The sequence below is a fragment of the Eschscholzia californica genome, unplaced genomic scaffold (assembly GCF_041429995.1).
Source record: "Eschscholzia californica isolate CP2 unplaced genomic scaffold, dmEscCali1.0.p SCAF_5, whole genome shotgun sequence".
In the NCBI taxonomy this organism is placed as follows: Eukaryota; Viridiplantae; Streptophyta; class Magnoliopsida; order Ranunculales; family Papaveraceae; genus Eschscholzia; species Eschscholzia californica.
This window is the reverse complement of record NW_028238472.1, coordinates 50490534-50506098: the sequence shown is the minus strand read 5'-3', so window position 1 is coordinate 50506098 and position 15565 is coordinate 50490534. Positions and strand designations below refer to the sequence as shown.

The 15565-nt window shown below is 35.8% G+C and overlaps 2 protein-coding genes and 1 pseudogene across 8 annotated transcripts; 2 read left to right on the top strand and 1 right to left on the bottom strand.

Annotated features, from left to right (window-relative positions):
- Positions 1 to 829: 829 nt before the first annotated feature.
- Positions 830 to 3155, top strand: LOC147540255 (NDR1/HIN1-like protein 13 pseudogene; annotated as a pseudogene). The gene is made up of 2 exons (XR_015226193.1): positions 830 to 955; positions 1813 to 3155. The product of XR_015226193.1 is annotated as an NDR1/HIN1-like protein 13 pseudogene (transcript).
- A 1008-nt stretch (positions 3156 to 4163) lies between these two features.
- Positions 4164 to 7645, top strand: Y14 (RNA-binding (RRM/RBD/RNP motifs) family protein). The gene is made up of 4 exons (XM_086639828.1): positions 4164 to 4618; positions 5811 to 5947; positions 6471 to 6616; positions 7306 to 7645. Exons 1-4 carry the CDS (start codon positions 4330 to 4332, stop codon positions 7349 to 7351), a joined length of 618 nt encoding a protein of 205 aa, XP_086495954.1. The 5' UTR covers positions 4164 to 4329; the 3' UTR covers positions 7352 to 7645.
- A 2131-nt stretch (positions 7646 to 9776) lies between these two features.
- On the bottom strand, positions 9777 to 15035 carry LOC147540253 (zinc finger CCCH domain-containing protein 53-like). Of its 6 annotated transcripts, none has more exons than XR_015225043.1 (11): positions 14619 to 15035; positions 12795 to 14053; positions 12522 to 12695; positions 12240 to 12419; positions 12049 to 12137; positions 11679 to 11948; positions 11448 to 11598; positions 11192 to 11291; positions 11046 to 11112; positions 10895 to 10947; positions 9777 to 10775 (listed from the first exon to the last, which is right to left on the bottom strand). XR_015225043.1 is itself a non-coding variant. In XM_086639826.1 (10 exons), the coding sequence occupies exons 2-9, from the start codon at positions 13832 to 13834 to the stop codon at positions 10914 to 10916; spliced, it is 2184 nt and encodes a 727-aa protein (XP_086495952.1). In that variant the 5' UTR covers positions 13835 to 14053; positions 14619 to 14924; the 3' UTR covers positions 9777 to 10775; positions 10895 to 10913. The 6 variants fall into 6 exon arrangements, 2 of the variants coding, with proteins under 2 accessions (XP_086495952.1, XP_086495953.1); XR_015225044.1 differs by lacking the exon at positions 14619 to 15035 and having other exon boundaries at positions 9777 to 10059; positions 10107 to 10775; positions 12795 to 14532; XR_015225041.1 differs by lacking the exon at positions 14619 to 15035 and having other exon boundaries at positions 9777 to 10059; positions 10107 to 10775; positions 11046 to 11291; positions 12795 to 14532.
- Positions 15036 to 15565: the final 530 nt, after the last annotated feature.

The window sequence follows — 15565 nt, the reverse complement described above, 5'->3', positions numbered from 1 at the left end:
TCATAGAATCTGTCTGGATATCCAAAAGGATTACATACATGTAGAATCCTAAAACACTTAGTGGCAATCTAAAATATTTCTACAATTTTTCAAAAAAACATAGCGCACTATGAAATTAATGACAAAAGAAGAAACTTGAAGGAGTTTTAATTCTACATTGGATGAAACCCCAAAGTTAAAGCCATAAACTCTCCCCAAGAAAAGTCAGGGCCGGCCCTAGTATATCGGGGGCCCCAAGCGAAACCAAAAATTGGGGCCCCTATACAATGGATGTTAGAAAAAATTAAGTAAAATTTAAACAATGCATATGGTAGGAATATGGTAGGAATTGAACCCTTAACCTTTCATTTAAGATCTAAACCCTTTACCACCAAGCTACAACTTAAATTGTGTTGGAAATTAATTTAAAATATAATTAGTTTTTCGAAAATTACATACGAAATATGAAACATGAGGCCCTTGATTATTTGGGGCCCAAAGCGACCGCTTTGGTGGCTTTGGTCACGGGCCACCCCTGAGAAAAGTCTAAACATTTTTTACTCCCATTGTTTATAAGTTTGAATTAGTAGTAGTTTATAAAGAGAGAGAGAAAGAGAGATAGAAAAAGTCATAAGTTGATGAACTTGACCGTTTCATATCTTCTTTATTTTCAAGTCTTAAAATCTCAATCTGCTAACAAAGAATTTTCTTTCTCTCTTTTGTTTACAGCCAAATACATTCTATAATCTTCTCTTTGTTTTTTAAAAAATCACTTCTTGCTTTATCCTAACCATCTCTCTCTCACCTTATCTTAAGCAATCTCATCATAAATCAACAAAACAAAACAAGGGGAGTCTATGAGTTAGAGAGAGAAAGACCCAAGATCATTTCTAGAGAGAGAGAGAGAGACCCAAGATCAGATTGTAATATGAAGAGCTAAAACTCAACAAGTTCTGATCATCATCTCACTTCTGAGGTTTGTTTGTTCCTTTTATTAGTTACCTTCTTTCTAACTTCAATTCCATCTTCTTTGCTTCTCATTTCAATAAAATTTAAACAATCCACTATGATTCTTGACTTGGGTTTCCTTCAATATTTCAAATTTCTCTGTTTCATTCTAAATTTCCCATTGTTGTTCATCATCTAGGGTTGGTTTTGATTACACTAAAGTACTATACCTGATTAGAATCCCCATGGTTGATTCAGATAAAGTTTGTAACTTTTTATTTCTATTATGTTTGAATTTGATGAAAAAATTAAACAACCCACTATAAATCTTGACTTGGGTTTCCTTCAATATCTCAAATTTCTCTGTTTCATTCTAAATTTCCCATTGGTGTTCATCATCTAGGGTTTTGATTACACTAAAGTACTATACCTAATTATAATCCCCCATGGTTGATTCAAATAAAGTTTGCAACCTTTTTTTTGTATATGTTTGAATTTGATGAAAATTTATACTTGACTTGGGTTTCCTTCAAAATTTCTCTGTTTTTCTTCCAAATCCCCCATTGTTGTTCATCATCTAGGGTTCTAATTACAGTAAAATAGTACAGCTGATTTACAATTCAATTGCTTGATTTAACATCTAAAGTTTCAAACTTTTTTATTTCTATATTTTGAATTTGATGAAAATTTGAACAACCCACTATGATTCTTTATTTGGGTTTCCTTCAAAATTTCAAATTTCTCTGTTTTTCTTACAATTCCCCCATTGTTGTTCATCATCTAGGGTTTTGATCACAGTAAACTACTTCACCTGATTCAGATAAAGTTTGAAACTTTATGATTTCTATGTGTTTGAATTGATGAAATTTTGTTTCTTGTTAACAGAGAAAGATCAAAAAATGGAAAAATCATATTCATCAAGAACAATATCAGGCAAAATTTATCACAGATACTCATTTTCAAGTGAAGAAGATAACAATAACAACAATCACGACGACGATGAGAAACATGAAGAAGAAGAAAATCAATTAGTACCTGTAAATCAAAATCAAGCCCTAGTTCCGATGTACCAAAAACACATTCCTCCACCTGGAACTTACGTCGTTCAAATCCCTAAAGATCAAATCTACAGAATCCCACCACCGGAAAATGCTCGTCGTTTCGAAAACTACACTCGCCGGAAAAATCGCCCTAATCGTTGTTGTAATTGTCTCTTATGGATCTCCATCTTCCTCACAACTCTCGCTTTCTTAATCGCCATTACCGCCGGGGTACTCTACTTCGTTTTCCGACCAAAATCTCTCAAATTCACCGTCGATAAAGTCTCAATTCAAGGATTTAACAATCTTTCTTCGTCGGTGATCATGCCGGATTTTGATATCACGATCGGAATTCAAAACCCTAATAAAAAATTAGGGTTTTATTACAACGAAGGAAGTTCTGTTATTGTTTCTCTCTCTACCGTTAAATTAGCAACGGGTACGTTTCCGGTATTTTTTCAACCTAGTAATAATTTAACGGTTTTTCAAACGGCGTTAACTAATAAGGGACTTCAGTTATCAAATGAAACAAAGAAGACGTTAACTGAGGACCAAAAGAAAAGAGAAATTCCGTTAGGGTTTTATTTTGAAGTTCCTGTTAAAGTTAAGGTTAGTTCAGTTAAATCTTGGACAATTACTGTTAAAATTAACTGCAACGTTAACGTGGATAAGTTAACGGTGAACTCGACGATCCTCTCTAATAGGTGTGATTCTAAGGTGAAGATTTTCTGAAGGGAGTTAAAGTTAATGGAAATATTTATTGAGGGGGTAAATAAGAATGTTGGTAGTGTTGTGGACATATAAAAAAGTTTAAAGGTTGGGTCATTGTTTTCTAAAGAACTTCTTTTGGTATTCATTGATACTTAAGAATTCAATTAAAATTTCATTTTTCTTTCGATTCAATTTCCATCACTTTTTTTTTCTTATTTGCATGTAATTTGTTTGAATCTTAAAAATCGATCTGTTTTCGTGGTAATCAATCACTTAATCTCTAAGTTTTAGAGGATTTGGTCTGTTATCTGTCAATTGTAGTTTTATGTGTTAGATTTTGTTCGACAGATAGGAATTTGTTGTTACCATTATTTGGCAATGTACGTTTCTGAGTCGAATATGTAATGTATCTTAAATACTAATCAACATTCTATATAGTATTTATTTTGTTTCTCAAGAACATAATTTCTTTCTCTATAAGATCAATTAGTCTAGTTCAACAAAAAAAATTAGATCAATTAGTTTTTCTCAATCAGCAGTGGATTATCATATTTTCATTGCAAAACACATTAAAAGACTTTCGATAATCAACATCGTTTAGTGGGGATTTTATTTGTCGTCCGATGCGAAGAAACTTAGGAGTTTCTAATAGCATTTCGTATATTATTATCTTGGGTCATAAAGAGCGATGCATCAAGGTCTAAATAAATATCGTCCCTCTGTTACGAGGGACACCATGTAGAAGTTGTTGCTACTGCGAGACAAACACAGAGACTCGCTGCGCAATAACTTACTCAAATTATCAAATAGATCTTAGTATACAAATTTGATACCAATCCCATTTCCCACATAGTGAAAGACAGTCTAGCTATGGACAAATAAACTCTCGAAGCCAATTAGTTTGTTCGGGTGTGATGTAAACTAACGCTGAAGCTAGCCGTTGAAATTAACCCTCGAAAGGTAAGATAGTTCTTTTTTGCAGATCCACAACAAAAATAATAATAAAAAGGGTATTTATGTTGCATACTCAAACGGTTATTTAAGTAGACTCCGATTCTAGTATACCTCCCCAAGGTTTCAATTAGATAACTCACTGCTTGGTTAACCTCCCTACAAATACATTGTTTTTGGCACATTTCAACTACCTCCTGTAACAACCGAATGCTAGGACGATCAAATGCTAGTCTTTTGCGGAATTACCTTTCAACGAGGAGGGAAGGTAATTGTCTACTTCGATAACAGAGCACATGTCGCAAAGGAATTGCGTATAAATTGATATTCGACAAAAACCATTCTAATCACTTCAAAAGTCATGGTGACTTTTCTCTTTTTTTTTTTTTTTTTTTTTGAAACAGTACAGTGAGAGAGACCCAAATCCTTGTAAATTTACCACAATATTTTTACCAATGAGATTTGAAGTTGGGACCTCTAGGTAGAGAGACTAGAGAGGAAGTTGTAAAACCTAACGGGTCTATCAGTTTATGTGGTTGCCTTTTATTTCGGGCTGTAAACGGGTGACCCGAACCCTTTTACGTTTCCTTTGAAGAAGAAATATCTTCCTTCGGTCCTTTCTGTTTCTCTCTCTATATTTTCTTCTCGAAATCGTAGTGAGAGAAAGAGAGAAGAAACTTGCAGCAGCAAACAAGTGATAATGGCGAATAATGTTGATGTTGAGACTGTTGATTTTGAGCCTGAAGATGATGATCTTATGGACGAAGAAGGAGCTATGGATGTAGAAGCATCGTCTCCTAGAACTTCTCAACCTAAGCTCAAATCCGCCATCACTGGTGGTGGTGGTGGAGGAAACACCTCTTTCTCCGCTCCCAAAAAGACTAAAGGAAGAGGCTTTCTTGATGAATCTGATGCTGACCGTAACAATCGATTCGCTTCTAAAGATTTTGATTCTCTTGGCTCTGATGGCGGCCCTGGTCCTCAACGATGTAAATCCCTCTTTCTTTCTTTCTCTCTTTAGGTTATACTTTGTTATCTCCATGTTGTCTACTGTTTGATTGGTCTGCTTCTATGGTGTTTTTGATATTGAAGTGATTAGGGTTTTTAGGGTTTCCTGGTTTAATAGTTTAGTGTTTTAGGGTTTTAAACTTCGGTCGAATATTTAGGGTTTTGAACTTTTAGGGCTATTGTAGTGAAGTTCTGGCCAGACATTGCTTGTTCGATTGAACATATTTTAGTTTAGTGAACTTGAAGGTTTCTCTTTTATGCAGAATTTTATTTTAGATGTCAAAACTTATTTATTCTCAATGACTCAGAGGAAGTAACACCCATGAAAACTTTGCCGATTAAATCAAATTGTTTTACAATCTACCAGCCACATATACACAAACACATACTTTAATCTCTCAAGGTAACGAAAATAGAAATTTGAGATGGTTCTACAACTTTGTGAAGTTATGAAATCAATCTTTGGAAGAACACTTGTTTTATAGAAATAAATAAAGAATAAAGGAGAAGTGATTAGAGAAACAAAAAAGCCCTTATAGAGTAATAGTAAGGTTCAATATCTCATTATCTCCTCTAACTCACATTGTGCTGAAACTGCATTTACTTGGCTTGCCATTTCCTTATTTCCTCTGTCGTTGCTGGTAGTTGATTTAGTTGGTTCAATTGGTGTGTGTCCCTCATCTTTATATGCTTTCTTTGGCTGGTTTGTTCCTTCCTTGCCGTATATGCAGTATGCTCTCTATAGCTAACATGTGATACCCCGATAACTTATTTTACATGTTTGGGCTGGTTGCTTCCATCATTTCTTGATTTTTTCTTTATCATTTTTTGTATTTTGTCTCTTTAATTCCTTAAGTGTTAACTTTTAATCATTGTGATGTTGATCACTTGATCTTCATGTAGTTCACAAGTGTTGGTTAAATTTTTTTTCATTAAATAGCTTTTCTGTTAAAAGCAGCGATTTCAGATGCAGGAAGAAATTCTTAGTTTTAATTTAGGTCGGTGCTTTTCTGTTTGCTGCTTTACTTCAGCAGACCAAAATAACATATATGACCTTTTCATGTATTTTATACATCGTGTACTTCCTTTTCATCCTTTTTGTTTCTTTGCTCTTAATGTAATTTCTGTCGAATGAAAAAATGTTAACGTCGTAATGTTTCACGAGTATCACAGCCATTGAGGGATGGATTATTTTAGTTACTGGAATACATGAAGAAGCACAAGAAGATGATCTCCAAAATGCATTTGGTGAGTTTGGTGAGGTTAAGAACTTGCACCTTAATCTTGACCGCCGAACTGGGTTTGTCAAGGTATGCAGAATTTTCTTGTCAAAATATTTTCCATTTTTATGCTGGACCTGTACAACTTCTTGAGAAATTCAAACTAATCTCAGCTGAACACCCTTGGATTTATTAATGCTGTAAATTTGGTAGAACTAGAGTGATTGATCACGGGATTTATTACTAGCCTAATTTATTGTAATTTTTCTTTTTCTATTCGAATTAGTTGTTGGATTCCAATAGGGAGAAGCGTAACTGCTCAAAGCATATAAATTTAAAGTTTAAAACCTTAAATTAGTGTTACGAAAAATTTAAAAGTTTTGGTCGCTAACTTTACTTTCAGGTGCTTTAACTTTTCTTTTGAATTTTTTGGTTCCACCACTTTCCATCTTCATATTTTACAAAAGACTAAAACATGAGTCGTGAAAAGTGATCGGTGTATCTTTTTCAGCCAAACAGAAAATAAATGCAACAGAAGAATTTGTTCCTGGAGTAAGTTCTTTTTGCGATGTTTCTTCTATTAACCACCAAATGTAAAATCATTTCATTTCAGGGGTATGCACTGATAGAGTATGAAAGTTTTGAAGAAGCTCAGACTGCAATATCTACAATGAATGGTGTTGAACTTCTTACTCAGACCATCTCAGTTGACTGGGCTTTCAGCAATGGACCCTTCAAAAGGAGGACAATGAGGAGGAGGTTCGTTACTTATTCTGAAGCTTAGTTTATGTTTTGGCCTCACTTCCGTTGCATATGTTTTTTACTTTTGGATGTCGACGATGATATACTGTTATCTTATCTTGAATATCTATGGTATAAACTGTTTAGGAAAGTTTCCAAATTATGGTTCCCTATTCTCTTTTCTGTGTGGCTTATTGTACGTATTATTAGGTTCAAGCTGTCTAAAATTAGTCGGACATAGTGAGGCTAGTCAGAGTGCGGGAGGTTGCTCCATGTTGCCCTCATGTTTTATTTTCATATAAATGTAGTGTCATTCTCAAAGCACACCGCCTTGAGTTAGTAAATTATTTCTTAAAGCGCTAAACCAAAAGGGTATGATGAGCCCAACAAGATACCAAATGAACCTCTTCAGAGCAGCGGGAGAAATGCGGTTTCATCTTTGAATCATTCAATTTTTGTTTCCAACATGTAGTTATATAGACATGTTAGGTTTTGTTTTACCCTTTCCCATGGTCCGACTCACCACTGAGTAAAATGAATTCTCTTGGTCGGCGACTTAAGTCATTTTCTGCAGTTCATTTACCAGCAATGTGTTGATGGTGGACACTTTATTTAGTATCTCATTGGTATACAGTCCACTTGAATGTTAAGAAAAACAGGTACTGCAAAGAACATATACCCTAATGGATTGTTCTCTATTGTTGCAGATCACCCCGTGGGCACCGTTCAAGAAGTCCAAGGAGGAGGTTTTGATGATACCGCTGAGTTTCCATCAAAAGACGCTTTGGGTCTAGATGTGGGATTTGAGATTTCTGTTCAACCAGCCAATGAGTTCGTGGTTTGTTTCTTCTGAGCACTTAGTTTCCAGTATTTTCTTTGAGGTGAGAGACTTGGGGTTTGTCTTGGATTACAATTTTCTGTCATGCCAGTATTATATTTTGAGTGGGATATTGACTGCAATATTGTTTCAGGATGTGTAAAATGCTGTAATGTTGAAACAGTGTGTTGGTCGAAAATGCTAAATGAACCATATCTTGTTTCCGTTTCTCTGCGAATCTTTGTTAGAGTAGTATACATTGGTAGCGGTGTTTGTTTCTTTTTCAAAGTCACATCTGAATTATGACTCAAGGTGTAGTGTAGAAACATTTGTTTCCGTCTTAACTCATTTGAAATGACTAACTTGGGTTGATTCTGTGTTCATTTGAGTCGAGCTATTCAGATTTAAACGAGTTGGACGAGTTGAGAAAAACATACATCACAAAGTCTATTGTAGCACTATATTTGATTGCATCTTGGGTGGTGGTAGTGGCTTGTGATGCTACTAATGTAATTGTTAGGTAAAAAGAGTTTGTAGTGAATGTTTAAGGTCCGAAACTAGAAATGGGCACGGGCTATTTTCTCGATCGAGATGAGTTGATGTAACACTTCGCTCGGTGCTGCACATATTGTATTTGATTTCCTACCAACGTAGTTCCACATTTTGTAAGTTTCTTCTTGGCACAGATCTCTCATAAGCAACGCTAGGCTTTTGTCGTGAAAAACTTGGCATTGAACCCGCAAACCCACACAAAATACGTAGCTAAAATGTAAGGCAAGATGTGTAGGTTAACCCAACCGAAAGAGCGTTGCAGGTGAAACTTAAATTTCGATTATTTTCTCCAAGTACATCAAGCCCTTTGTCGATTTTTGTTTTCTTCATATACCGTCCACTGAGAACCTCCATCCTCTGGGTCTCGTTGCTCCTTCAAGTTGGAGCCATGTCAAGATATCCATATAGAAATTATCCAAAATCGATAGCATGTCTAGAAAAATGGAAGAAATGATACATTGACGGTTATATTTCTCTGTTGATTGGTTGGGGGGAAATTTAACCTTCATTTTGGGGCATAGTATCACTGTTGTACTTTATTGAATGGCCTCACACCATGAAAAGAAGACAGAAGACCCAACCTAATAAATGGTGTTGTGATGAAACCCTAGTGAAAGGAAAAGGGGCCACATAGTGTCAGCACCCATGTGATTCACTTGTAATAGACATCCCTACTCCCCTTCCCAAACCCAACCCCACCTTAGACAGAGAAACAGCAAGGACACTACACCCAGACAAAAACCTGTAAGTGAGAAAAAGAGAAAGGAATCAATCGAATAAGATATTGAAAAAAGGTATGCATCCGGTTTTTTTTTAAATTACTTCTTTACACCCCTATGTGGACGGAAATAGTTAACTTTAAGTTATGTTTAGCGTCTGCGAAATGCACCTACGAATTTGAAGTTACAGATTCCGTCCTTATTTCCCCAAAATTTTTCCGGTGTACAAAGTTTTGGGTGGGAATACAATATTTTTTGTTTCTTCCAAACAGTGTCAAGTTTAGAGAATTAATTTTTTTTTTCTTATTACTCCCTCTTCCCTCCACACCGCGATTAACTCTGCCAAGCTTCCAAGACTAATTCCGGCTGGCTCTCCTCCTCTCTCTCTCTCTCTCTCTCTCTGCCTCTCTCTTTCAATTTTTGTATGTTCCGCCGAAGGGACCATTCCCTTCGCCGGAATTTAGAGAAAGGAGAGAAGAGAGAGATAGAAGAGAAAGATAGAGAGACAGAAGAAAGAGAGGGAGAGAGAAGAGACAAAGATGTCGCCGACCAATTTCGGTCAGCGACTTTCTTCCAACGACTTCAAGGGTGTGTTTGGTTTATGTTTTTTCATTTTTTCACCTTTCTTTCCGGAAAATTTTCTTCTTTTCCACAACATCATCAGAGAATAGACATATTGGCCTCGGCTTTCTTTTTTTATCCTTCAATTGTGTATGAGCTTTTATTTTGCGCCTAATTTTGTCAAACTTCTTGTTTTGCCCTTCTTAGAATTTTTATTCTTCCCTTTTTTATTTCTCTCTAGCACCGCTATGACGGACCGGTATTTCCCCTCTCCAAAATCAGACAGATGATTCTCCTTGGATTTTAAAGAGATGGAGAGGGTAACTGGGATGATGGCAGTAGAGAGAGAGAACGTTGTCGACAGAAGGCCACTGACCGGCAACCCTGCCAACGATGATTTTTAAGAGAAGAGATGAAGTGGGATAGAGATGAAGTGGATGAAAGAGAAATGCGAAGCTATAAAATTCGACAAAACCTCGAGAGTCAAAGTAAAAAAAGGCGATTGCCAAACTAAACAGTAAGTACCAAATTGGGGGCGAAAAATATTAGCCTTCTCATAATTGTAACTTCTTTCTTTAATCATCTATCTTACTTGAAGATGGTGGTAGTACAAACATCACATGTTACACAACAAAAGCCTTTGAAAAAACAAAAGTAAAAAAAAGTGAGGTGGTAAAAGAGTTCTGATAATGGTGGAAAAAAAAATCAAAAAATCAGCTTCCCCTTTTTCTACCTTTTCTTTATCCCACTAAGTACATGATCTCACAAAAGTTGATTTGAATTCAACCCAAACTCTCTCTCTCTCTCTCTCTCTCTCTCTCTCTCTCTCTCTCTCTTCCCTTTCACTTTTTTTTAACACCTCCAAACTATGTTCCCCTATAATCAAACCTACCTACCCTTTTCTCCTTCATCTTTCTTGTGAGTTGTTGTGATGGTGATGCTGATATTGATGATGATTGATGATTGTATTCACACTTCATTTTTAGAATTCTGATAAAGATTCTTCCTCTTCTCACTTTTTATAGGATAATTACTATTACTACTTACTACTACTAGTATTAGTACTAAATTTTATGATGATTACTTGGGGGGATATATTTGGTTGTTATTTTTGTCTATTACTAACTCTGTTTCCAACAAACATAAAGCTAAATATAGCTGTTTTGATAGTGAAGGGTGAGACATGTCCCTAATAATTACAAGAAATTTACCTCCTTCCCTTTCTTTCTATGGTCCACCCCCACCTTCCATTCACTGTCTTCATTGCTGTTTCTCTGTCTGAATTTTAAGATAGATAGATGACATAACCAGTCCACTTGTTGTTTCTACTTGTATGCCTCTGTATTGTGGTTAAATAGATTTTATGGGTATCCATAATGGGTGATGATGATGATGATGATGGTGCTTCTCCATGATGATGATGATGATGATGATGGTGCTTCTTCCTTATAGTGTTATTCTATATATATATATATATATATAGCCTTTGAATTTGCATGTAATAATTTACTTCAAATGAAGCCTTAATCTGCAAAAAAGCAAAAATGGCAAAAGTAAATAACCAAACTGAAATGGGTTTTCAATCTAGAAACAAAATGGTAATTAACAATGAAAGATTTGTAAGCTTTAAGAAATTTAGCTACCCACCACTAAACTAGGACTTGTTTTACATTCCAATGGCTCCAGGACCAGAGGAAAACCTGAAAACAAAATCAAACCCAAGTTTGAATTTTGAAGTGATCAATATTTTGCCTATAATTAAGGTTCATGTGGATTGAGTGTTTGAAGATATTAGTACCTTGGAATCTGAAAGTAACACGATTTCAACGAAGCCATATCGAGGGTTGATGTTGCAGGTAGGATCGCTGTTGAAGCGATAAGATTATTGTTATTAACACAAGAAGATGAAGACGTAGATGAAACAGCAGCTGAAGTGAGTATAACCTCGGCTGAAGAAGTCGAGGAGGAGAAGAAGGAAGAAGGGTTTCCCCCAGATTTGATTGGTGATGCAAAAGGACTATCTGGTAGATTATGCTCCAAATTACTACATAAACTCAACAGAGGAATCAAAGTTAAGATTTTAACTATTTTGAGAAATTCAAATTAACTTCACTAAACCCAAAAAACTACACAAAAATAAATTTCATGAAAGAAATGAAATCTTGAATCAAAATGAGAGTATGACTGATTTTTGAAGTACCTTTCATGGAAGTTGGAGTCATCAAGTTTAGGGCTTTCTTTGCCATCACTTCCACTACCATTACTATCATCACCATTAGATTCATCCTTATTGCTACCCACATTAACTTGTAGCTGAAATTGTTGATCAGCTGGACTCCCACAATTGAATTCTGTAACAAAAACAGAATTTAAGTTACGAATAAACCTTTGGGAAATTCGACTGAAAAGAGGGTATGTTATGATGATTAACCTTCGGAGAATTCGGGACTACTTCGATCGGAAAAGGGTGACGGAGGAACAAGAGGATGGTTGATCATGTAAGGAGAATGAAGTTGAGTTGGAGAAGGAATATTAAAAGCTGCCCCTGCTGAGAGATTTCTATGATGATGTTTCTTAACATCAAGAAGTTGAAGACCCATGAATCTTCTACCTTGAAGCTCAATAGCTTGCTGCAAATCTACTTGTTCTTCCAATTTCCTTCTCAACAACACATCCTGGGTATTGTTGAACATTCTTGCTCCTAGCAAAGTTTAGTGAGATAAAGAAGATACAATTCATTAGAGAGATAAAAATTGGAACTTGAGAAGAAGTCCATCATGATATAGTAAGAGCATACATACCAAGTTGGAAATCATATGGGTCTCTAGAATCAAGACTAGTAGGAGTAGTACATGATGAGTAATCTCCTCTCTCTACTTGTTGTTGCTTCCTATATGCATAATAGATGAAAATTAGAACTTTTAAATGTCAAAGCTTAGAGAGAAGAAACTAAAGAGAGAGAGAAAGTCTATAAGTGTGATTGATTGATTACTTGTCTGGGAGTTTGCCCTTCTCCTTGTAAGGCTTGACAAGAACTCTAGCATCACAAACAAAATGAGGATTACCCTTAGCTAAGATTAGCTTCACTGTCTCTGGATAGATGAAAGTCACAAACCCAAACATTCTTTTTTGTTGATATGGAATTCTCACATCTTGAACTGGTCCATAAATACTTCACACACAAAAAAACACAAAGTTTTGGATCAAAATTCATGAACAAGATAGAAAAAGAATCAAAACCCAAGATTTGAATCCAAATTCTTTTTTAACAAACCTGAAGTAATTAGAGACATCTTCTTCTCTGAAAGTACTATCAGCAGGGAAAGTTAAGTAAATTTGTCTTGATCCTGGATTCATCATCATACCTCCAACTCTACTAAATTTGTTATGAACATCTTCTCCTCCACCTCCTCCTAACATCAAAGCAGCAGCAGCTGCTACAGCAACTCTGTAAAAAATCAAACATACCCACATTATAAAATCAAACAAAATCAATCAAACAAATGAGAAAATGAAGAAAGAAGATTGAAATTTGAAATGGGTATACCTTTGATTTTCATTTTGTTGTTGTTGAAGCAAGAAATTCATACATTTTCCAGCTGAAGTAGGAGAACCAGAGTAAGGAAAAGCAGCAGCTGAAGCCATGAGCTGTGATCTCAATTGTTGTTGTTGTTGTTGGGTTTTCGATGATCGAAGTAGAAACTCTTGTTCCATTGAATCAAGCTTGTTGTTGTTGTTACTATTAGGTGATCCAACAACCATACCACTAGTGGTGGAATCAAAATCATGGAGGAATCTACAAGTTGTGCCATTCTTGCAGAAACCTCTAGCATAATATAGACATGGTTTCCATCCTAATCCAGCTCCTAATGGATCCGAAAACCCATTCAAACAAACATCAGTAACTGAGTTGCTTCTTCTATGGTTTCCATTGTTCATACCCCAAGTAGTGGCAGAGTAAGATGAAAAAGGCATCTCCTTTGGACTTGAAACTGAATCAGATGGTAGTGGTTGTGGTGATTGATAGAAGTAATCAGAGTTATCTTTAGGTCCATCATTGAGAAAAGATAACTGATCTTGAAGTTGAAGTTCATCAATTTGATTATCAGAAATTGACCCACAACCACCCATCATGCCATTACTAAACCCATTAATTGTTCCAGATGAATATGAGTTTGAATTATTAGGACTAATTAAATCATCTGGATTGTTATGAAAATCAGAGAAAGTTGAAGGAACCCATGATGAAGAATTGATAGAGAGAGGAGAAGAAGATGAATTAGAAGAAAGGGTAGTAGTAGTATTAATCATTCTTGAAGGAGGAAGATGAAAAGAATTTTGTCTAGAAAAAGGAGAAGGTGAAGGTGAAGATGGAGTTGAAGGTGAAGTGTTTGATGAAATTCCTAAATCAATTTTAGCTTTGATTATAAGAGATTGAAGAAGATTTTCAGGACCAAAAGCTAAACGAATCATTTCTTTCTCACCATGATCTTGTATCAATAATAAACCCATAATTTTTGAAGCATTTTCTGGATCTAAACTTTGAATCCTTGAAAATACTACCCTTGTTGCTTCATATGCATCCATGGCTTATCTCTTCCTCCCCTCCCTCCTTTTTAAGCCCTTCAATGGAAAAACAAAACCAAACCCCCACACTCCTTCTCAAGGTGTGTGAGGAGAGAGAAAGAGTAAAACCTAGAGAGAGACTACTAATCAAGTCAAGTTCAAAGTGGTAACCATATTTATTTGTATAATTTAGAGAGAGAGAGAGAGTAACTACTTCAAGACTCTTGCTACTTCCTACTACTGCAAAAAGGAGGAAAAAAGTTAGAAGAGATGAAATCTTGTGTAGAAGATAGAAAGGGTATAGAGAGAGAGAGAGAGAGAGAGAGAGTGATGGTAGAGAGAGAGAGAGAGTGATGGTAGAGAGAGAGAGAGGGTAAGGTTGTGGATGGAAGATGGTCAAATTATAACAAAAAAAAATGTTGTTTTTATGATGAAATGGTTATTTCTTTTTTATCTATCAATCAATTTAGTAGTATAAAAATGCAAGTGGGGGTAAAAAAAAAAGATCTAGTGAGAGAAAGTAAAGAATCAAAATCTAGTAGTAGTATTGGCCTTATAATCTTGTTTTGTTTTTCCTAATTTTGAGAGACAATCTAGGAGTTTACCCATGAAAGGAAAAGTTAAGTTTCCTATGTTTTTTTTATCCCATCACTTTCTCTCTCTCTCTCTAAAATTGAAATTCAAACTGTTAGAAATCAGTAAGTACTATCAACTTCATCAATTTAAAAAATGGGTTTTTGGGTGGTTAATTAAAATCAAATTGGGAAGTGTCCTTGTGATCTGTTGTTATAGTTCTGAAATCTACCTTCTTGGGTCTTGCATGGCTCTTTCTTCCATTGTCTGTCTCTGCCCACTTCATGAATCATGAGAGTTCTCTCTCTCTCTCTCTCTCTCTCTCTCTCTAAAGTAGAAAAGTTTGATCTCTATCTCTTTCAGTCTGATGGGTACTGACTGTGTAGTTTGAAGTTTTATTACAGTAAGAGAGAGAGAGAGAGAGTGGGGTTGTGTGCATGTGGTTTCAAATCTGTTGCTGCAGTTTGCCTTTGTAATAGTGCACGTTCTCTCAATTCTTACCTTTCAAACCTGACACAAACCCTCTCTCTCTCTCCCCTCTATCTCTTCTTTCTACCCTTTTACTTTCAATTGAGGGTGGGTATTTGGGGGGACTATGCCAAATTACTCTTGGGAAAATGAATGGGCGACTCCCTCAACCATGCTCTCCAAGTGTACTCCCCCTCTCAAGACAAGGTCATATTGGTCTTTTCAATATGACAAAATTGTGAAAAGACCAAAATACCTTTGTCATTGTGAGGGGGGAGTACATCTGGGAGTATGTCCAGGAAGTCCCCCTATCATCATTGATTACTCTTGACCCGCCTCACTTAGGGCTAGGTTCTAATGTGATGGTATTCGGACTGGATCTTGTCTGTGTTAGAATTAGACAATGCGGATTCAATATATTCCGCTTAGACCGCTCAATCCAAGATCCATGAGAGTGTCGAGAAGGGGCGTCCGAAGAAGAAAAAAAGGAGCGCCTACTTATGGAGGCACCCTTAAATCAATTTGGGGAGCCAAATGTTGCAATTAATTGGGGACTCAAATGTGACCAGATTCACCATTTGGGGTCTTTAGATTGTCCAACTCAATATTTTGGTTCCTTTAACTGTGCAATTTGGATTTTAGTCTTCTAATTGTCAACTTTGTTGATAAAAAATATTTTAATTTTTCTCTGCTTCTTTCTTTTTCTTCTCT

Bases quoted from the DNA above. Each gene is read 5' to 3' on its own strand.
- LOC147540253 (XM_086639826.1), bottom strand. From the start codon at position 13,834: ATGGATGCATATGAAGCAACAAGGGTAGTATTTTCAAGGATTCAAAGT. The intron at 12,138-12,239 runs GTAATCAATCAA...TTATGCATATAG, and splicing joins AAGGGCAAACTCCCAGACAA to GAAGCAACAACAAGTAGAGA. The intron at 11,292-11,447 runs GTACTTCAAAAA...GAGTTTATGTAG, and splicing joins GACTCCAACTTCCATGAAAG to TAATTTGGAGCATAATCTAC.
- Y14 (XM_086639828.1), top strand. From the start codon at position 4,330: ATGGCGAATAATGTTGATGTTGAGACTGTTGATTTTGAGCCTGAAGAT. The intron at 4,619-5,810 runs GTAAATCCCTCT...CGAGTATCACAG, and splicing joins CGGCCCTGGTCCTCAACGAT to CCATTGAGGGATGGATTATT. The intron at 6,617-7,305 runs GTTCGTTACTTA...CTATTGTTGCAG, and splicing joins AGGAGGACAATGAGGAGGAG to ATCACCCCGTGGGCACCGTT.